Source organism: Leopardus geoffroyi, chromosome E1, assembly GCF_018350155.1.
Source record: "Leopardus geoffroyi isolate Oge1 chromosome E1, O.geoffroyi_Oge1_pat1.0, whole genome shotgun sequence".
Lineage (NCBI taxonomy): Eukaryota > Metazoa > Chordata > Mammalia > Carnivora > Felidae > Leopardus > Leopardus geoffroyi.
The window spans coordinates 39163718-39185964 of record NC_059330.1 but is presented as its reverse complement, the minus strand read 5'-3'; the positions used below and the strand labels follow the sequence as shown (position 1 = coordinate 39185964).

Sequence of the window (22247 nt, the reverse complement as noted above, 5' to 3'; positions counted from 1 at the left end):
TAACTGACTGAACCACCCAGGCACCCACCCCCCCAAAATTTTTTTTAATGTTTATTTATTTTTGAGAGAGAGAGAGTGCGACAGAGTGTGGGGGTGGGGTGGGGGGCAGAGTGAGAGAGAGACACAGAATCTGAAGCAGGCTCAAGGCTCTATGCTGTCAGCACAGAGCCCGATGTGGGGCTCAAACTCATGAACTGCCATATCATGACCTGAGCTAAAGTTCAACACTTAACTGACTGAGCCACCCAGGCAGCCCGCCCATTTTTTTAATTGAGTTGTCTTTTGTTGTTGTTGAGTTTATTGTAAGATTTCTTTATGTATTCTAGATGCCAGTCCTTTATCAGATACATAATTCTCAAATATTTTCTCCTATAGATTATTTTTTTTATTTTCTTGATGATGTCCTTTGAAGCACAAGTTTTGTTTTGTTTTTTTTTTTAACTTTTCAACCTCTAAGAACAGTTTATTCTAGTTTTTTTAATTTAATTTATTTTTTTAATTTACATACAAGTTAGTTGGCATAGAGTGCAACAATGATTTCAGGAGTAGATTCCTTAATGCCTCTTACCCATTTAGCCCATCCCCCCTCCCACAACCCCTCCAGTAACCCTCTGTTTGTTTTCCATATTTAAGAGTCTCTTATGTCTTGTCCCCCTCCCTGTTTTTATATTAGTTTTGCTTCCCTTCCCTTATGTTCATCTGTTTTGTATCTTAAAGTCCTCATATGATATTTGTCTTTTTCCAACTGACTAATTTCACTTAGCATAATACCTTCTCATTCCATCCTCATAGTTGCAAATGGCAAGATTTCATTCTTTTTGATTGCCAAGTAAGACTCGATGTGTGTGTGTGTGTGTGTGTGTGTGTGTGTGTGTGTGTACACACACACACACACCACATCTTCTTTATCCATTCATCCAGCGATGGACATTTGGGCTCTTTCCATACTTTGCCTATTGCTGATAGGAAGCACAAGTTTTTAATTGTGATGAAATCTAAGTTATCTTCTTTTTTTCCTTTTGTTGCTTGTGTTTTTGGTATCATATCTAATCTTTTGCCAAGTCCAAGGTCATGAAGATTCACCCCTATGTTTTCTTCTAAGAGTTTTAGTTTTAGCTCTTACATTTAGGTCTCTGATGAATTGTGAATTAATTTTTGTATGTGGCGTTAGGAAGGAGTCCAACTTCATTCTTTTGCATGTGGATATCCAGTTGTCCCAGCACCATATTGAAAAACCTTTTTTCCCTATTAAATTGTCTTCACCCTTGTCAAAAATCAGTTAGTCATAAATATTAAGGTTTATTTATGGATTCTCAACTCAATTCCATTGATTGATCTGTAAATCTAACCTTGACTATCTACTTTTTTTTACTTTGAGATAGCATGTGCGAGAGGGGGAGAGAGGCAGAGGGAGAGAGAGAATCTCAAGCAGGCTCCATGCTCAGTGTGGAGCCCGATATGGGGCTCAATCCCACAACCTGAGCATGACCTGAGCCAAAATGATTCAGATGCTCAACCAACTAAGCCACCCAGGCACCCCAAATATCTACTTTTAATAGATGATGTGTGCTCAGTTCTGTGGGGAATGAAAAGATGAATAAAACAGATGCAAACATCTTAGTATTAAACTAAAGAAGTAATAAAAGCATGCCAAATTGTGCAAAATTATATTAACTTTAAACCTAGCTAGCAGTCAGCGTATAAAACCAATGAATCAGTTGAATGTTTTGAGCATTCATGTTCCCATTACTCTCAAATAATGTGAGGGCACAAGAAGTGGGAGAGCATGGTGTTTACCTTCAAGAGGTTTATCAAGAAAGTTAAAGCAATATATACTAGCCATTGTAGGAACTGAGAGAAAGGCAAGATCAGTGTGGGTGCATGTACATTGTAGAGGCTTTGTGAGAGAGGTAAAACTTGGGTTACAGTCCTGAAGAGTGGATAAGATTTAGGTATTCTAGATTAGGAAAAGAAAAATGGGCATATAATATGCATGGGACAATGAGAAGACCTCCTCAACGGGGGCCGAGGGGCACACTTATATTGGGAAATAGTAAAAAAACAGAACAAAAAAACGTAAACTAGATGACAGAGAGATAGAAAACCAGGTTGTTGGAGGATGCTGGATAAGATTAGATTCAACTAGGAAATCTGACGTAGATAGGTATACTGACAAGAATATGAAGGATGGTATAAGATCAGTGAGGGTGCTGCCCTTCTCCTCTTTGGGCCAGGACTAGTGACTTTAAACCTCCTTACTCGGCCTTTAAACACCCTCAAGGTTTCATCCTAGCCATTCTTTTCTGTTTGAATTGTCTCCCTTGCCTTGACTTCAACAATAACCTTCTGTTGATCTTGCATCTATTCTTGCCCCTTTCCAATCACTATCCTGCAACCCGAGAGAACTTTTTAAAATTCAAATCTGGCTATATTGGTTCCCTGTTTAAAACAAAATCCTTGGGGCACCTGGGTGGCGCAGTCGGTTGAGCGTCCGACTTCAGCCAGGTCACGATCTCGCGGTCCGGGAGTTCGAGCCCCGCGTCAGGCTCTGGGCTGATGGCTCAGAGCCTGGAGCCTGTTTCCGATTCTGTGTCTCCCTCTCTCTCTGCCCCTCCCCCGTTCATGCTCTGTCTCTCTCTGTCCCAAAAATAAATAAACGTTGAAAAAAAAAAAAATTAAAAAAAAAAAAAAGAAGACATGCTCACTTTAAAACAAAAACAAAACAAAACAAAAAAAAATCCTTGGCGTTCCTGAATGGCTTAATCCGTAGAGCATGCAGCTCTTGATCTTGAGGTCATGGGTTCAAGCCCCACATTGGATGTACAGCTTACTTAAATAAGTAATAAATAAAAATTTAAAAATTTAAAGGCTTAAGACCAGCCTCTCTCCCTGCAACTTCTGTTTTCTAGCCATAAGGGATTTCTTTCATTTTCCTAAATGTACTGTTTTCCCCACAGGTCCGTTGTACATGGTATTTTCTGCGCTGTAATATTTCATTACCCACTTGCCTTCAACTAGTTCATTCTAAACTTGAGGTCTCAGCTCAAGCATTTGTTGGAACAGTCTTCTTATTTAAATACATACACACATGCCTCATACCCTACATAGACACATTATATTTATTTATGGGATTAGATGACCAAGCTATATAAGCTCGATAGGAAGAGGGACTATATCCGTTTCCATTCACCGTTGTATTCTCAATACTAGCACAGAGCTCAATAAATACTTGAAAGATGGATGGATGGTAGATGGAGAAAAGTATGGCTAAGAATATATGAAAGTGGTTAATTCCTATCTCCCTTCTAGGTACCAAGACAAAGAAGCAAACTACGTTGCCATTTAAACCAGTCAAAAAAGGAAAGAAGAGAAACCCCTGGTCTGATTCAGAATCAGATATGAGCAGTAATGAAAGTGACTTTGATGTTCCCCCACGAGAGATAGAGCCACGGAGAGCAGCAAGTAAGCACAAGCGAACAACATGCTAGATATGTTGCAAGATCTGGGCCAGTGTATTTCAGGACACAAATCCCAGAAATTATTATATACTAGAGCGGTAATTACTAAGTTTTTAAAAAACTACAGCATCTTTTAGGATATTAAACTAAAGCTTAAATCTTCGTGAATTGTTATAGCAATCTGTGAATTACATATTTCTGTTCCCCTCTTTTATTCTTTGATGTATGTTTTTTATAGCAAAAACCAAATTTACAGTGGATTTGGATTCAGATGATGATTTCTCAGATTTTGATGAAAAAACTCAAGATGAGGATTTTGTCCCATCAGATGTTAGCCCAGTTAAGACCAAAACTTCCCCACCAGTGTAAGTATCTTCTCTAACATGAGTCTTATCATCGTGATTGTTGTCAATAGTCAATGATACATTCTTTGACACATGTAGAATTGGTTGTCAGGATGTTGATGGTTTCTTCTTTATTCTAGACCTACTAACAAAGAACTGAAGCCACAGAAGAGTGCCACATCAGGTATGTATTTAATTAAAAATAGTGAGATGTCTGCTTCACTGGGGCACTTGGGTCTAGTGGGTTCTAATCTGGACTACGTTATCCGAGTCCTGCCTTGGAAGATAAATGTGGGTTCTTGTTAGCATTGCGTTGATGTTGTTCATTAGGGTTAGTTTTGCACAGAAACAGGTTCTATACTTAATATACTGAAAGTCATCACATGCTTGCTGGGTGCTAGAGGTACAAAAAATATCTGCTGATGAAGAATCCAGAAATTAGAACAAAGTTATAAGAGTATGTTTTAAATATTCTAGAAAAGTCACAGACTTGGTATTTAAATGGGAACTCAGAGAAGGAAATGGATTTTTGTGTGTTGCTTATATGTGCTATTTTCCTTTCCATTTGAAGTAATGGACCTTGATGCTGGTGGTGCCAAGGACAGTGTACCACCTTCTCTAGATTCTCCGGCCGCTGATTTCTCAGCTGAAACTGAAATCATAAACCCTGTTTCTAAAAAGAAGGTAGCGGTGAAGAAGACAGCAGCAAAAAGTGAGCCTCAGTCTTTCAAAAGGGTTAATGTTAGGATTAAGAAGCTGGCTACCACAAATGAATTCAATTTTTTATTCCCAAAAATTACTACTAATATTGAAATTAAACCTTTCCCAAGTGAAAGCAAATATTTAGATCTTTGTAATCAAAACTGGTGGTCAGAAGGTCTAAAATCAGCATATATCTCAAAATGCCAGGTGTTATCTATCTCATTATCTATGACAGGGATAAGGTTTATAAACAGTTGCAAAGGTTTAATGTAAAACATACACCTATAAAAAAATTAGATGCTGAGGCTCCTAGATGGCTCAGTTGGTTAAGTGTTCCACTCTTGATCTCAGCTCAGGTCTTGATCTCAGGGTCATGAGTTCAAGCCCCGCCTAGTAAAATAGGAGCCTACTTAAAAATACTTAAGAATAGTTTTGATTCTCTAATGTGTTTTCAGCTCTATTAGATTTTTTCCTATGTTAAATGTAAGCATTCAACAGCTTGCTACAGAAAGTCCACAGTAGAATAATCCATCTAGCGTGGACATGATGAATGCTTGTGTTGACTTGCAGGTCAGTCTTCCACCTCCACTACAGGTGCCAAAAAAAGGGCTGCACCAAAAGGAACCAAAAAGGAGCCAGGCTTGAATTCTGATGTCTCTCAAAAGCCTGATCCTCCCAAAACCAAAAATCGCCGCAAAAGGAAGCCATCCACTTCTGATGATTCTGACTCTAATTTTGAGAAAATGATTTCTAAGACAGTCACAAGCAAGGTGAGTATTTATCCTAGTTCGTCTGTTTGCTATAGCTGTTTTAAAATGCATAATTAAGATTTGCTCTTAATCTGACACATTTTTAAGAAAATAAATTTAAATCTCCTAATCCATTTAGCTTTTACTTTATCACAGTTACATTTAAAAATATGCCACTTTCGGGGCGCCTGGGTGGCGCAGTCGGTTAAGCGTCCGACTTCAGCCAGGTCACGATCTCGCGGTCCGTGAGTTCGAGCCCCGCGTCAGGCTCTGGGCTGATGGCTCAGAGCCTGGAGCCTGTTTCTGATTCTGTGTCTCCCTCTCTCTCTGCCCCTCCCCCGTTCATGCTCTGTCTCTCTCTGTCCCAAAAAAATGAATAAACGTTGAAAAAAAAAAAAAAATGCCACTTAGTCAATGAGAGACTAGCCTTAGATCTATTTCTTACTACTTATTAGAAGGTGGGAAACTTCTTGAATTATAGTCTGTTGATACAGTTTTTCCAGTGAAATGTTGCTGTCAGACTAACATTGTGCAAATTACATGGACTTCCTCTTGTAGAAATCCAAGGGGGAGAGTGAGGATTTCCATCTGGACTTAGACTCAGCTGTGGCTCCTCGGGCCAAATCTGGACGGGCAAAGAAACCTATAAAGTACCTCGAAGAATCAGATGAAGATGATCTGTTCTAAAATGTGATTATTTTAAGTAATGGTCTTATTGAGCCCAAGACTGATTTTAGAGTTACCTGAATCCCTTAATTTCCTCCCTTCTGAATTTCATTTGGGGAAGGTAGTTTTAATGCCGAATCATCAAAGTGAAGTGTGTAAAGCCCAAGTATCCCTTCCCTTTTTATAATACTGTCTAAATAGTGACCACCTCATGGGCATTGTTTTCTTCTCTGCTTTGTCTATGTTTTGACTGTCTTTTCTTTTGTCTTTAGAATCTGATTTTAAATTCTTCTGGACTCTAGAGATAGTTGTGTGGTCACTTCAGCATAATACAGTTTACTGACCATTCATTAAGCTAAAATTGTTATAAAAGTGTCTATTCTGCCTCCTTTCAATTTCCTACTTTCCGTAAATATGAGATAGAGCATGATTAATTCTGTTTTACCTTAAAATTTAGGTAATTTTCCATCAGATAGAACTTTATAGTTCTAATACAAATACTCCCCACTCAGCCTTTTATGTGCTGAATTTCTGCTCAAGCAATAAGAAAATTACTCATACTCTTTATATCCTTTTGAATATTAGCAGAGGCTGAAGAAAACACTTTGGCTGTGTCTGTATAACCTCAACACAGTCAATAGGATGAAGAAAATTAGACCATAAGTTATGTGACTATCTCAGCTCTTGACTTGTCCCCTTGGGCTGTCTCCAAGTCCAAATCTCCCAAAGAACAAATGTCTAGGGAGCACTGGATTGCAGAAAAGTGGAGGACAGCATTCAAAGATCTTCTATGAGTGCCATACTCAGCAGTGAGCAGTTATATCCATTTTGGGAAATCTCTATAATTTTCAACTTACAGACTTTTTAAGGCCTTTCTGCATTTTTACATGTTGTGTGACTTGAGTGGTGTTATCAATGTTTTTGTAAATATTTACTATGTTTTTCTATTTCACTTAATTTCAACAATTTTGTACTTTAATAAAATGTTCTAAACATTGCAACCCGTTGATTGATTGCCCCTTTTTGGGGGGGGGGGGGGCTTGCAATATACCCTTTACTTTACTCTAAAATATATCCCTCTTCACTTCCTTTTGAGAACTATTCTGATCATGTGCTGATGTACCGACCTAACAGCCCCTGGCCGTGTGGTAACAGGTCTAAGAGATAGGCGTCATGACCTAACCAAAGCCAATCAGATTTTTTCCTGGGATTTTATACATGGGTACAAAGTTCGTCCATCTCCTTCATACTCAGAAGGCCTTGGCCCTACATCAGTAAGTAGTTTCAAATATGCATGTCTTTTTTTTTTTAATTCCTTTACAACTATTTTGATAATCGGGACAACTATTTGATGATCTCAATAAGGGCAACTGGCTAACCATTTAGAAAAAAGAAATGTTAGATAAATCCAATTCCTTCCTCACATCTTATACCAAAGTTAAGTTCAAACAGACAATATTTATTTAAATGTCAAAAGCAAAACCATTTAGAAATGTACCAGAAGAAAAGTAATCTTGAGTTACAGAGGGATATCCAAAACATATCTCCAAGGGTAGTGTTAACAAAGATCTGGAAAAATGATCCCTTTCATCAGAATCTGGGCAAAGAGGCCAAACTCTGTCTCAAAAACTTTCACTTTAAGAAATTTAGTTCAAAGGGCACCTGGTGGTTCAGTTGGTTAAGTGTCCAACTCTTGAATTCAGCTCAGGTTGTGATCTCACGGTTGTGGGTTCAATCCCCACATCAGGCTCTGCACTGACAGCATTGAATCTGCTTGGGATTTTCATCTCCCTCTCCCTCTGCCCTTCTGCTCAAGTGCACTCTCAAAAATAAACATTAAAAAAGTTAGTTCAAGAGAAGAATTGAAACATGCAAAACCATGTAAACACAGAAATACAGGAAATCTCAATATCCTAGTTACATAATGTTACAAATGTTACCATTAGGGGAGAGTGGGGCAAAGTACACAAGGGATTTCTGTTTCTCAAAACTACATATAAATCTACAATTACCTCAAGAAAAGCCACATGCAAAGATGTTTTTTAAAAAAGATGCTTATTGGGGCACCTGAGTGGCTCAGTCGGTTAAGCGTCTGACTTCAGCTCAGGTCATTATCTTGCGTTCATGAGTTCGAGCCCTGCATCAGGCTCTGTGCTGACAGCTTTGGAGCCTGGAGTTGCTTCGGATTCTGTGTCTCCTCTCTCTCTTTGCCGCTCCCCTGCTCACACTCTGTCTCTCTCTCTCAAAAATAAATAATAAACATTAAAAAAAAAATCTATAGATTCTATTTTTTTAAAAAAGATGCTTATCAAAGTTTATGTAATAAAATTAAAAGTAACCTAAACGTCCAACGAACAGGAGACTTCAGATAAAACAATTGGTTTAAACAAATTATGGTACAATGAGGAATACCAGGTACTCACTAACAATGATATATTTGGGGGGGAAAGAAAAATATTGATTGACATGAAAAGACACCCAAGACCTTACTGAGTGAAGAAAGCAAGCAGATTACAAATCAGAGGTGAAGTCCCTGTCTGGTAAGTATGCATTTGTTTATAAAATAAATCAAAGAAAGCATATAAAGCCTCTTTAAAAAGAAAAAGTCAGAAACCTTTACCTTTTAAAAGTGGAAGTTTGTTCCCAGCAAAGCACTTGCTAACTAAAAGACTTTGAGTAAATACATCTCTTGACTATTCATTCTAGACATTCGAGAAGATAAAAATTCTAGTGCTAATAAACTTGGTCGTATACATTTAAACCCTTTATAGAATGTAATTATTTCTCCTACACAGGAAACATTGCTTAATAAATATTAAGCAATATTACATCAATTAGAATTACAAAAGAATACTTACTGGGAAAATAAGGGATTCAAAACTTGCATTAGTTGATATATAATACAATAAGCTTACTAAGCCTTTTTGTTCTTTTATTATATTTTTTTAGAGAGAGAAAAATCCCACTCAACCGAGCCACCCAGGTGCCCTATCCTTTTTGTTTTGTTTTTGTTTTGTTTTGTTTTTTTTTTTGTTTTTGTTTTTTTAATTTTTTTTCAACGTTTATTTTATTTTTGGGACAGAGAGAGACAGAGCATGAACGGGGGAGGGGCAGAGAGATAGGGAGACACAGAATCGGAAACAGGCTCCAGGCTCCGAGCCATCAGCCCAGAGGCCGACGCGGGGCTCGAACTCCCGGACCGCGAGATCGTGACCTGGCTGAAGTCGGACGCTTAACCAACTGCGCCACCCAGGTGCCCCTCCTTTTTGTTTTTTTAAAATACATTGCATCCCACTGTTTTGCTGAAGGGGAATTTTTTAAGTGATTCCTAGCCATTTTTCCTAAAACCCAAAGACAAAATTTTTGCATCCATTTTTTACTTCTAGAGTGAGGGATATCTGTTCTGACCTATCCAGCACCTCTTTCCTCAGTAATTCCACTTTTGGAAGATTATTCTGGAGTCCGAAAAACAAAAAGTTTGTGTCAAAAGCATTCATCGTGGCATTATTTACACTGGTGAAAAATGGAACAGAATAGGTGTACTGCAATGGAAGAATTGGTTAAACTGGTACACCCTTATCATGTATTACCAAGTCATTAAAAGTCATATTTTCCCAAAACATTTAATAGCACAGGAAAGTCATTGTGTTGGGTAGAGGGGGAAAAAAGATACAAAAACTATCCTGTATAATGCATCAAAACTCATTAAGTTATATTATAAAATGGTGCATTTCGCTGCGTGTAAACAAAATAGGAAAAGCTATCTTTTAGATAGTATGAGGCTCAAATATAAACCAGAGCTTCTCAAACTTGCACTTACAAATCCACTAGAGATCTTGTTAAACTGCAGATTCTGATTCAGTAGGCCTGGAGTGAGGTCTGAAGTTGTGTTACCTAGTAATTTCCCCAAGTGATGTCAGTGCTGCTGTTTGGAGAGCCTACTTGGAAAAGCAAAGGTGTAGAGTACATCAGTGCTCCTCCGTGTGTGTGTGCTCCCTGGACCAGCAGGATTAGCATGACCTGAGAGCTTGCTAGAAATTCAAATTATCAGGCCCACTCCAGAACTGGGTGATTTAAAAGCGCCCGTTTTAAAAAGCGCTCCGTTAATTCTGATGCAAACTGAAGTTTGGGACCAAATGCTATGTGCACTGAAAGGCCAACTGCAAGTTGCAGCAAACCGTCATCTGCTTTTCTTTGGATAATGAGATCTGGGTGATCTCATTTTCTTCTTTGCATCTTCCTATAGTTTACAAAAATAGTCAGTGTTACATGGTTTTATTCGAAATGAAAATAACTATAATTTTTTTCAGGTTTTTAAAGTAATAAATGGGTTCCAGTTCTAAAATGATGCTGAACTTGTACCACGCCAGGAATCGATCTCAGGTGTTTCTTACCGATGGGCCGCCCGCACCATTGCAAATCTGAGGAGGGTGTCCGCAAGCTGTGTTGAAAAACTGTGTGGCGGTTAATTGTAGGTGTCAACTTGACTGGGTTAAGGGATGCCCAGATAGCCTGTAAAATATTACTGAGTGTGTCTCTTAGGGTGTCTCCAGAACAAATTAGCATTTGAATCAGTAGACTGGGTAAAGATCACCATTACCAATGCGGATGGGCACCATCCAATCCGCTGAGAACCTAAATAGAACTGTTCAGTGGGTGTGGGCAGACCTGGGGGAACTAGTTTCTCTGAATCCCCACCTCCACGGAGAAAGCCATTAAGTGGTGCAGATCTGCGACAATGAGGGTTAAATTCCCCTTTACTGGATGTAAGGCCACCTACCGGGGAGAAAAGACTACATTTCCCAGCCTTCCTTGCGGAAGGTCACCCTGGCCAATGATAAGTGAGCAGTCGGTCACATGGCAGCTTCCGGGACTTTCTGAGAGAGCCGTTTTTGCACAAATTTGTCCCGCCTTCGTCCCTTCCTTCATCTGCTGCCTGGAATGCGGCGGAGGAGGAATGGTGGAGGACGAGGACCACACCCAGGGAGGAGTTTGGAAGGAGCCTGCACCCCCAAGGACTTTGAGGCACAGAGCTGCCCCTCCTCCCTGAACAGCCCATCGCCCTCCTCCTTTTGTGTGAGAGGGAAACCAGCTTCTCTTGTTTAAGCCACGGTTTAGTAGCTGTGCTATTACAGCCGAACCTAATCTTAAATAATTATAGAGCCAAGGGAGGAGGGAAGGCCTGAAGGGGAAGCAGGTCCCCGTGAGTGATAAAACCACAGAGCCTGAGGGGTCTATTGGTAACTACAGGCTGAGGGCGGGGAGAAGAGAGAGGAGCGGGGACAACCTGTGAACCGAAGGTCACCTTTCCGGAGGATTTGCAGGCCTGGAAAGAGTTTGAAGGGTCAGACACTGTGCAGCGGAGGGGGGAGGGGGGACGGGGAATGCTCCAGAGTAATCAGAAGCCAACACAACCACGCATCTGACTCCCTCACCTTTCCCACCCAGGCCGAGGGGGGAGGTGAGGGAGGAATTTTACCGTTAACCCGTTTGGGGGTTTTCATTTCTACCCAGGACTAGACATTCTGATTACCGATCTCAGACCAAATCGGCCACTTAAGTGATCACTAGCTTTAGAGGAGACCAGAGTTAGCAAATGAGGCAGAGTGAGCTCACCGTCTTGGGGCAGAGATGGTCTGCCCCGTCCGCAACCCTCCCACCCCAACCTTCACCCACCCAGCCTCTACCACGTGCCAGGAACTGTTCTAGGTGCTGACACGGGACAGTGAGCAGGGCACCTCGTGGAGCATACATGCTAATGGAGGAGATGGGTGCTACACGGGATACAATTTTTAAATAACCAAGTATGTAGGGGGTTAAATTCCCGTTAGGAAAGTTAGGGAAGGCCTCACTAAAAGGCAACATTTCTGTAAAGACTAAAAAATGTTAGAGGGGTTGGGATGCCTGGGTGGCTCAGTCGGTTGGGCGCCTCTTGATTTCAGCTGGGGTCATGATCTCACAGTTCGTGAATTCAAGCCCTGAGTCAGTGGGAGCCTGCTTGGGATTCTCTCGTTCTCTCTCTCTCTCTCTCTCTCTCTCTCTCTCTGTCCCTCATGCGCAGTCTCTCAAAATATATAAATGAACTTAAAAAAAAAATGTTAGAGGGGCACGGGGAGAGAAAATACAGCCATGTGTTGATGATGTCACTTACTGGGTACAACCATGTAGTGCCTGCATATGTGTGTCCATGTGTGACAGAATGGGAATTGGCTCCCCAGCCCCCACAGGGTAGAGTGAAGTGTCTGGGACAGAGATTGAATATGAAACTGGGCACGATGGGCCTCTCAGCCCAGCTCCAGACCTTAAGTATGGCCAAGAATGGGGCCATGTGTCACCAGCCCTGGGAAGCATCAGTGACACCTCCTCTCAGTCTGGACAGCGCTATCTGGGAAGGAGGACGGGCCCCGGAGATTGTACAGTCTCCTGTGTCTGGCCTGTGGCATCAGGGATTGTGGACAGCATGTGACCATGCTCCTGCCTCACCCTAGCCCACTACCTCTGCCATTTTCCATTCCCCAAAAGCAGACAGATCTGATGGGGTTTTTCCAGGCTGGGCCAGTGTCCTCACCCAGCAGGGGCTGTGAGGACAGGGCAGGGACCATTCCTGGACAGTTAGGAGAGATGAGGTGTGTCCCTGAGCCCCCATGGCTGGGGCTGGGGGTCGGGGGTCGGGGAGCAGCTTTGCCAGGAGCAGGCAGAGGTGAGGGTTGGGAAAGTCAGCCATACCCCCACCCCACATCCTGTTTTTGGAATGTGGGGCCCCAGCATGTGCTTTCCTTTGGACTTTGTCCAAGGCAGTGTCTCCCCACCCAGGTCCACTCCCAAGGGAACCCTGCATGACAGTGCGGAGGGTTCCCCACCACATCCATCATTAACCGAGGGTTTTTCCAGGCTGGGCAGGACCCCTGAGCCAGTGTAGGTGAAGGGCACATTTCCCACCCCTCCCTGAAATCAGGCCAGGGGGTCCCTGTCAACACATGGAAAACTATACAGGCCCCCATGGCTGACGGGGAAAGGAAATGTCATGGAGGGGGAGGTTCTTGGCCTCCCCACTCAGAGAGGGGCAGGCGTGTCTGGGCCCACCAGACCCAACCAAAGCCCTGGGGATGGTCAGGCCCCGGAACACCACCTGGGAAGCCCAGCCAAGCTAGAGTGAGAACAGTTCCATGAGGGGCTTAAGCACATGGGCTCCCAACCCATCAAGCCAAGCATGAGATGGGAACTGGCTATTTACTTGCTGTGTGGGCAAGTGGCTTAGACCCTCCCAGTCTCAGCTTCCCTCCTGCCAGGGTCATCAAGAGGATGCAATGAGCTGATTTGTGTGATCGGCTCGGCGCAAGGCCTGGTCCAGAGCGGGTGTACAGGGGAAGGGGAATGGTGTGCGGGTGGGGCAGATTCCTAGAAAGGCCTAGAAGGGACAAACAAGATGTCTCAACCTGAGGGTGTCCCCTCATCAGCCACTCAGATCACCACGCATCATCCTAACTCTTCCCCTAAGGGATAGTTTCTCCTGCCACCTAGAGTTGTAGAATGTGATTCAGAGCCTTACGAGGGCAGAGAAGTCCTTCTATTCATTTTTCACATTATAAAATAACATGCTTATTAGAATAAATCTGGAAATTATAGAAAAGCAGGAAGAAAGCAAAAGCTTTTATTTAACCACCAGTGCTGAACACTCTTGATGCCTTAATGGTTTCCATGTGGGATTCTTTCCTGGGCACAGGCTGTCTTTGTTCTCCATAATATGGTTGGGACCTTAGCATTAAGACAAGGAAACTTGGGGGTCAGACAGTGCAGCCTCCTCAGCTGACAAGCCAGGAGACTGGGCCCAGAAGAGCTCAGTGACTTGTCTAAGGCCAGTAGTGGCAGAGGTGGAACCAGATCTACTGAGATCTGCTGCCCCCAACGCTAGCACCAAACCCTCCTCCAGCCCTGAAGACTGCCTTCGAAGGTGACAGTCAGTTGCTAGTGGATCTAGGCCTTCCAGTTTGGGGAAGTCTGTTCCATGGGCTTCCGTAGAGTCCCCCTCCCTCAAAAGGGGTGTGGCTCTGGTTAACCCCCACCCCCACTTCCAGAAGGAGACACAGCAGGTGGGATGGGGGGAGGGTGGGTAAGGGATAGAAAGGGAGGGCTGCAAAGCCCAGCAAGGGGCATGGCCTTGTGTCCGTTCCCAAGGGTGGAGCCAACCCGACAGGGCCACCCTGTCCCTTTAAGAGAAGGGGGAGAGCAAGCCCCTCTCGGCTATTCTGTCCTGTCATCTATCCTGGCCAAACCCAAAAGGGAAAATGAAAGAGGGCCCGGGAGAGTAACAGGTCCCAGCCATCTCCCAGGATCCATCCCTCAGCTCTAACACCTCAGCTCCAGCCACAGGGTGAGTGGGGTCAGGCTGGGGTCCGGTGGCACGGGGAGCCTGTGGGGCCTGCGTGAGTGTGTTGGGAAGGTTCTCCGGAGATGTGGGAGGCTGGAAGCAGAGGGACACCATGGAGGAGATCGGAGATGGCTGGGCCGCTCAGGAGTGGGATGGCAGGGGACCCCTAGAACAAGGGATAATGACAGAGTTATGGAACTCCCCATTCTGAGAGGAGTTCACTGCAGTAAGAAGGGCAGGAGAAATGGTGGGCAGAGAAGGAAGGAGGTGAGGTCCCTCTGGGTCTGCTGGCTCCCACCTCTCCCAGGTTCAGTTGGGTCTGGACTCCCCGGTTGGAGGTACCACGGTTGCCCATGGAAAGCATCCTTGGGCACGTAAGGGCATCGCTGGGCTTCTGGTTCTACAATGCAGTCAGTCTGGCCCTGCTGATGTCAAGTTGATTCCCTACGGATATAGACTCTGGAGGAGCATGGGGTCCAACCAAGCAGGCCCGTGGGGGTCTGGCTAGAGCACCAGGGTGGGGCTCCTCCCCAGCACCTTCTCCCCAAGGAGAAAGGCACCCACAGTTGAGAATCTCCTAACCCCTCCTGCCCCCGCCCCCTTGCTGACTCCCTCGTTCCCACAAAATCCCAGCTAAACCCAGGCCTAACTGAGCCCCTGCCTCACCCCAAGTTAGAGGAGGGCTAGCTAACCTCACTCCATGGGCTGGGGGGCTGGGGGGGGGCGCTGATCGGTAGCCTCTGACACCGGTCCCCCCCCAACCCCCGCGTCCCCAGCGCCATGGGGGAGTGGGCGTTCCTGGGCTCGCTGCTGGACGCCGTGCAGCTGCAGTCGCCGCTCGTGGGCCGCCTGTGGCTGGTGGTCATGCTGATCTTCCGCATCCTGGTGCTGGCCACGGTGGGCGGCGCCGTGTTCGAGGACGAGCAGGAGGAGTTCGTGTGCAACACGCTGCAGCCCGGCTGCCGCCAGACCTGCTACGACCGCGCCTTCCCGGTCTCCCACTACCGCTTCTGGCTCTTCCACATCCTGCTGCTCTCGGCGCCCCCCGTGCTCTTCGTCATCTATTCGGTGCACCGCGCCGGCAAGCAGGCGGGCGGCGCGGACGCCGGGCCCGGGCCGCCCCCGCGCCGCCGCTGCTACCTGCTGAGCGTGGCGCTGCGCCTGCTGGCCGAGCTGGCCTTCCTGGCGGGCCAGGCGCTGCTCTATGGCTTCCGCGTGGCCCCGCACTTCGCGTGCGCCGGCCCGCCGTGCCCTCACACCGTGGACTGCTTCGTGAGCCGGCCCACCGAGAAGACCGTCTTCGTGCTCTTCTACTTCGCCGTGGGGCTGCTCTCGGCGCTGCTCAGCGTGGCGGAGCTGGGCCACCTGCTCTGGAAGGGCCGCCCGCGCGCCGGACGCCGTCGCCAGGCGGCAGAGCGTGACGGACGCCGCCACCGCGCGCGCCCCGACCCCTGCGGCCCCCCCGCCTACCCGCACCCGGCTCCGGCCAGCGACAGCGAGGGCGGCAGCGGCCACAGCAAGGCGTCCCTGGCCACGGTCCGCCAGGACCTGGCCATCTAGGGGCGGGCCGCGGGTGCTTCCTGGAGAACTGTCCCCGGGACCCTGCCCTGCAGCGTCCCCAGCACTTCCCGAGTGCGCTGGGTTGAGTGGGGGCCCCCCGTAGACTGAACTGTGGCAGGTCCTTGTTGCCCTGATCCAGGTGGCAGGGGGGAGGCCTGGGGCTGAGAGAACGTGCACAGGAGGAGGGCACCGCAGAGCCGGAAGGGGAGGTGCAGATGGTGCCCAGAAAAAGTACTTGTGATACCAGCCTCCGAGGGCCTCTCCTTGTTGGGGCTGAGGCCTGGCCTCTGTGTGGGCTCCCTGTGTGTGGCCACACACCGCACATATGTGTGGTATGAGCTGCGTGTGCACATGCACATGTAAAACCTGTGTGAGCTCTTTGCGTGCGTGCACGTGAGCCGTGTGTGTACGTGTGTGTGTACATCCTATGTGGGCTCTGTGTGTGTGTGTGTGTGTGTGTGTGTGTGTATTCCCTGTAGGTCTGCGTCTGTGCAGGCATCTGTATGCCCTGTGTGAGCCGCGTGTGTGTATGAGAGACAGAGATCTCTGATATGTACCGGGTGGGTGGTCAGGACCCAGTGCCAGCAGCAGCCACACTGGCTCCCTCCCTACCTGCAGGGGCATTGCAGGAAGGTCTCCCCTCTCGGCGGAGCCCACAGAGAGAGGAGGCAGGCACTCCTTCACGCTGGGCAGGCCTCAGTGCGGTAGGGCTTGTGGACACCACCCACACTCAACCTTGTGGCCTGGGCAGTGGCCAAGCCCTCCCTTTGGTGGAGGTAGAGTAGGGGTGGGCGGTAGGGTCAGAGGGCAGGACTCTTTTCTAGATTCACCCCCTCACCCTGCTGCTGTTCCCCCCCAGTCCATAAACTCTGCTAAGTCCCTGCTGACCTCAAAAGAAAGCTGCCCTGAAACGTGCCCTGGCCCTGCATTTCCCTGTAGCCACCACCCTCTTCTCTCCTCTGAGAGTATAAAGAGCCACCTACATGGCCACCTCTGGTCCTGCTCCTGTCTCTTCTCTGTCCCCATCTGTCTTCCTCCCTCTCCACCCCAGTGGGGCTGCTCTCCGTAAGATCACCCAGGCCCTAAGTGACATCCAGGGGCCACCATGTGACTGCACCCTGGACTTTGTTCAACCCCCCTGAGTAGGCTGCTGCGACCCGCTCTGCCTGATTTTCTCCTGCGTCCTTGGCCCTTCCCTCTTTGTCCTCCTTTCCTTGCGCTCTTCTTCCTGGAACCCCCTGCCTGCACCGCACACAGCAGCCAGAGGGGTCTTTCTAAATAGTCCTCCTACTTAGGCCCCCAGGGGCTCCCTGTCATCAGGGTAAGTCAAGCACCTGAATGAGCCTTCTGAAGTCTTGCCCTCTCCTGGCCCTGCTTCACCCCTGCCGCACGAGCTTCCTAACCATACTGACTTTTCTCTTCCTACAAACACAGTGACCAATTTCCTTCCAGATGTTTGAACGTGCTGTTTCTTTGCCTGGAGCAGCCTCTCTCTGCAGCACCCCCCTCCCCACCCTAGCTAATACCTACCTGCCTTTCAGTCTCATTTGGAAATAAATAGATCCTTTTCCTAATGGCCCCCACCCCCAAGTCAGAGCTAGCTGACCACGGCACCCTTGCTTCTCCAGAGCACTTCTGCTGAATGGCATTACTTGCTCTTCCACCAATGGACCCGGAGTCGTGCTTAGTAGAATGTGTTGATAAGGAACCCAAGGCGTCCCAGAGGCCCAAGCACTTATCCTTGCTCACGGTGTGCAATAGTGTCTCTCTGATGTTGATCAGTCAGGTGTGCAAAGCCTGGATCTCCAACAAACTCAAATGTGGATACACAGCTGTTCTCCGGATGTATTCGTTCAAGAAATATTTGTTGAGCACATACTATATGCCAGACTACGTTCGAGATCAGCACCGTTCAATAGAAATAGGATGTGAGCCACATGTGTAATTTCAGATATTCCATTAGCCACATTAAAAAGTAAAAGGAAACACATGAAATTAATTTTAATAATATATTTTCTTTAACCCAGCATATCCAAAATACTATTTCAACACATCATCAATATGAAAAAAGCATTAAGGAGATATTTTATATTCTTTTTTTTTTTTTTTTTTTTTTTTTTTACTAAGTCTTTGAAATCTGGTGTATATTTTATGCTTGGAGCACATCTGGATTTGGACCAGCCACATTTCTGTACTCAGTCACCACGTACGGCTAGTGACTGCTGTACTGAACAGAGCAGATCCAGATGTTGGGCTCCAGTGGGCAACAAAACCTGCCCTCATGAAGCTTACAAAGCAGTCAATAAATATAGCACATACCGCCAGATATCGCTCAGAGTAAGGGCAGTGACTATCCCTGAGGAGTGACACTGGAACAGAATGTAGCAAAGAGCTAGCCATGAAGCTGGCTCTGGGAAGAGCATTCCTGGCGGAGGGGCTGGCAAGTGCAAAGGCCCTGAGGCAGGAATATGCTGGGGTGTTTGAGGCCAGCAAGGAGGCCATTGTGGCTGGAGTGGAATGAGGGATGGGAGTGTGGTCACCAACACCTCAAATGCAACCCAACTGCCTTAGTTCCCTTCTCAGTGCTGGTATCTCCATCCACCCAGGCCACCTGCACCCACTACTGCCGAAGGCTGTCTTCTGCCCACCTCCCATGTCCTGTCAACCACCTAGTCCCATTTTACCACCGAAGCATTTCCTCCCTCTACCACTCTCACCCCTCCAGGCGCTGACCGGGGGTCAGCCTTGTCACCAGTGGCCGGAATTGCTCCCACAGCTTCTCTGCTCCCTGCGATTCCAGTCCAAACGGCTCACTCGCTGGCTTGAGATCCTTCACTCCCATTGCCTTCTCGGTCAAGTCCAGCTCCTGAACCGGCCCTAGCCTGAGCCCATCCCAGCCTCTCCAACTCATTTCTTCCAACATTCCAACCAAAATGGTTAAAGCACAGAGCTGGTGACAGTTTCTGGTCACATGAAGCTATTTATCACCTCTGTGTCCCAGCTGGCTAACTCCTTCCCTTACACCTAATTTAGCTGGGAGCTGGGACACCTCTTCCAGGAAGCCTTCTGAAATTTGTCCCAGGCCTGGTTAAATGCCCTGAGCTCCCATAGACCAAAGACTTAGTCACAGCTTTTCCCAGCTTGTACCCCAGTCAGCATCCTTCAGTCGGTCTCCCTGACGGTGCAAAGCACATGTCAGCAAGGATCAGACCCCACAGCAGGGGTTCTCACCTGGGAGCAGTTTCTCCCCCCAGGGGACATTTGGCAATGTCTGCAGACATACTAGTTTGTCACAGCTGGGGGGAAGGTGCAACTAGCATCTAGGGGCAGAAGCCAGGGATGCTACTAAAACCTTACAATGCGCAGGACAGCCCCTCACGACAAAAGAATCCCTGGGCCCAAAATGTCACTTGTGCCATAGCTGAACTGTGAGCCCCTGAGGACAACCTCAAGCCCCAGCATCAAAGATACAACTCCAAGGGGGCATTTTATAAATGTGGGGCCACTGCTACAGTTGTCAAAATGAAGGCAATCCTGTTGGCATTTGGTAGGCAGGGGCTAGAAATGCCAAGATGCCCTCCTACAACACGCACCACACGTGGGGGCACCTGGCTGCCTCAGTTAGAGCATGTGACTCTTGATTTGGGTTTTTTTTTTTTAATGTTCATTTATTTTTGAGAGAGAGCTTGCTCGTGTGCACAAGTAGGGGAAGGGTAGAGAGAGAGGGAGAGAGAGCATGGGGGAGGTGCAGAGAGATCTGTGCTGACAGCAGAGAACCCGAGGCAAGGCTTGAACTCACAAACTGTGAGATGATGACCTGTGCCAAAGTCGGACGCTCAACCAACGAAGCCACCCAGGCACCCCTGATTTCAAGATTGTGACTTGGAGGTTGTGACTTAGAGCCCCAAGTTGGGTGTAGAGATTACTTTTTTAAAAAAGGGAGAGAGAAAAGAAATTTCACACATGACTTTAGAATGACCCACTGGATAGTCACATAGTGAAAAGCCTCTCCATAACTACCTGAGCCCAAAACCTGATTCTGTTTCACAAGTAAAACCTTAGGGTTGTGGTTGGGGATTTTTTTTGTTGTTGTTGCGTGGTTTTATTATACATTGGCAGCTTTTATTTCAACATTACTCATACTCTTTAAGTTTCCTGGGCTTCTTAGGGCGCCTGGGTGGCTCAGTTAAGCATCTGACTTTGGCTCAGGTCATGATCTCACGGTTCGTGAGTTCAAGCTCTGCTTCTGGCTCTGCATTGGCACCGTGGAGCCTGCTTGGGATTCTGTCTTCCACGTTCTTTGCCCTTCCCCCGCTTGCTACCTCTGTCTCAAAATAAATAAAAACTTTACAGAAGAAAAAAAGTAGAAGGAATCGAAGGACAATGTTCTATCTGCTATGCAGTTGTGTCCAAGTAACGTACTGAAATTCATAGTCCTTCCCCTTCATTTCTCCTTTACAATACAGCGTGATAGCATAGTGATTTTTGTAAATCACGTGGATAGGTATGTTATGTTAAACTTCTGTCAGATTCATGAAGAAAATGTTAGAAAATATTTGCTGGAGGAAGAGAACCTTGGCCTCCACGTGCACGGTGACTGCCCAGATGGCCAGATAAATAGGGGGCTGCCGCCACCTGGTGGCTGAAGTAGAAATGGCGGGCAGACTCCCACGGAAGGAACTCTTTCTGCCCAGGAATCTCTTCCTGTCCAGGCGCCCTAACCCACCCCAGACACAGCTTCCACTGCCACCTCCCTGGAACCCTCAGACCTCAGTGCTCGATGCATCTTTGGGGGCAAGATTCCAGGAAAGACCTCTGGGTGAGAGGTGGGAGCCCTGAGTACTAGTCCCCCATCAGCCGTGAATTCGCTGTGATCCTGGGCAAGGGCACTGCTCTCTCTGGGCCTTGATGTGTAGAGTGTGAAGCGTGGAGAAACTTGGTCTCTGATGATCCTACAGGACTGCCACACTTGATCCTCTCAACCAGCAGCATCCATGGTCTCCTGCAATCTGTCCTCTGTGCCTCCTGCCTACAGAGTGACTTTAGGGGTAGGCAGGGGAGGGCAGGACAGTCCTTCTTGGAGGCACAGGGATGGATGGACTAGTTTTCTAATCTTCCATCCGAATCTGTGTTCTTGTTAGCTTGCCAGGAGCTCCTGACCCAAGTGCCCATGCCAACTGCCACTTCTGAAGGTCAAGTGCAAATTAGAGCTCCTCTGCCACTTAGGGACCCTCAGACCCAACCTCTGGCTTCCAGGGTCTCAGGACTCTGCAGGCAGGAGCTGGCTTCCTCCTTCAGACTGAGATTGCCAGAGAGCTGGGGCTGGCTTCCTCCCTCAAACTGGGGACTCCCTGCAGGTGGGAACCGTTTCTCCTCTGCCCTCCCCACCTTCAGACTGGAGCTCCCTGACACGGGCTGTGTGGACCCCTAGACAGAGGGCTTCCCAAGGGCAGGCCTATCTTGCTCCACCAAAGACCCCAGCACAGCAAGGCAGGCTCCGAAGGCAGCTTGCCCCCTGGTGCTCATACCTGGCCCCCATCCCCAGTCCCTGCCCACACACCAAGAGAAGGCAGCGAGGCAGTGAGACTCTGAGGCATGTGTAGAATAAATATAACTTTATTCTTTATCCAGTAGATCTCAGTGGAAAGTCCAACAGTAACAGGTGCACCAGCGGGCTCTGGGGGGATGAGACCCCAACCCCGGGGCAAGGAGGGCAGGGCAGAGCCAGCTCCCCCAGCCGGGGGGTGCAGGGGGTGAGGGGAGGGGACCCCCTGTAGGCCCGTCCTGCGGGGCAAAGAGGGGGCACGGGTATGGGTGAGGGTGGGGCAGGCCAGGGAAACGGAGGAACTCGGGCCAAGTGTGTCTGTCCGCCCATCCGCTGTGTGTGTGTGTGTGTGTGTACACGTGTGTGTGTCTGGGGGCCCTGTGGGCAGTGCTGGTGGCTGTGAGGCTGGGGGACGGGGCAGCTTGAACCCCTCGGCCAGCCCCTTCGCAGTGGGGGCTGGAGGGCTTCGATGATGTGAGCCCTGATGGGGAGGCAGCTCTGCCAAGGCCACAGGGCGGAGACACACACACGTGGATGTTCTGAGGACCCCACCCCTTGCTTTGCCCCTGCCCTGTCTCTCCTGGTGAGCCCCCTCCTTCTAGGGGCTGCCGGAAACGGTCCACGCCCAGTGGTTAGGCAGAGGGAGAAGGGGAGGGCAGATCTTGGAAAGTTAGTACTTCACAGTTTTAAAGAGAAAACTGAGGAGAAAATGGCTGGGGAGGAGGGCTAGGGGGTGCAGGGACATGGAGAGAGAGTGGGAGCCCCTCTGAGCCACTCCCCTCTCCCAGGACCCACCCCCCTCCAGCTCTGGATCCAGCTCCCCCCAATACACAGCACAGATTCCTTCAGTATAAA

General features: G+C 47.5%; 2 protein-coding genes across 2 annotated transcripts in view; both read left to right on the top strand.

The window, feature by feature from the left end:
* Positions 1 to 6920, top strand: part of TOP2A (DNA topoisomerase II alpha) — a 29113-nt gene extending 22193 nt beyond the window's left edge. Inside the window, exons 30-35 of the mRNA XM_045488755.1 lie at positions 3310 to 3462; positions 3697 to 3823; positions 3943 to 3986; positions 4374 to 4514; positions 5075 to 5274; positions 5812 to 6920. Of these exons, the coding sequence (XP_045344711.1) occupies positions 3310 to 3462; positions 3697 to 3823; positions 3943 to 3986; positions 4374 to 4514; positions 5075 to 5274; positions 5812 to 5940 (794 nt within the window). The 3' untranslated portion in view covers positions 5941 to 6920. The remainder of the gene's footprint in view (positions 1 to 3309; positions 3463 to 3696; positions 3824 to 3942; positions 3987 to 4373; positions 4515 to 5074; positions 5275 to 5811) is intronic.
* A 7261-nt stretch (positions 6921 to 14181) lies between these two features.
* On the top strand, positions 14182 to 17837 carry GJD3 (gap junction protein delta 3). Its single transcript, XM_045488754.1, has 2 exons — positions 14182 to 14290; positions 15064 to 17837. The coding sequence occupies exon 2, from the start codon at positions 15068 to 15070 to the stop codon at positions 15845 to 15847; it is 780 nt and encodes a 259-aa protein (XP_045344710.1). The 5' UTR covers positions 14182 to 14290; positions 15064 to 15067; the 3' UTR covers positions 15848 to 17837.
* The last annotated feature ends 4410 nt before the right edge of the window (positions 17838 to 22247 follow it).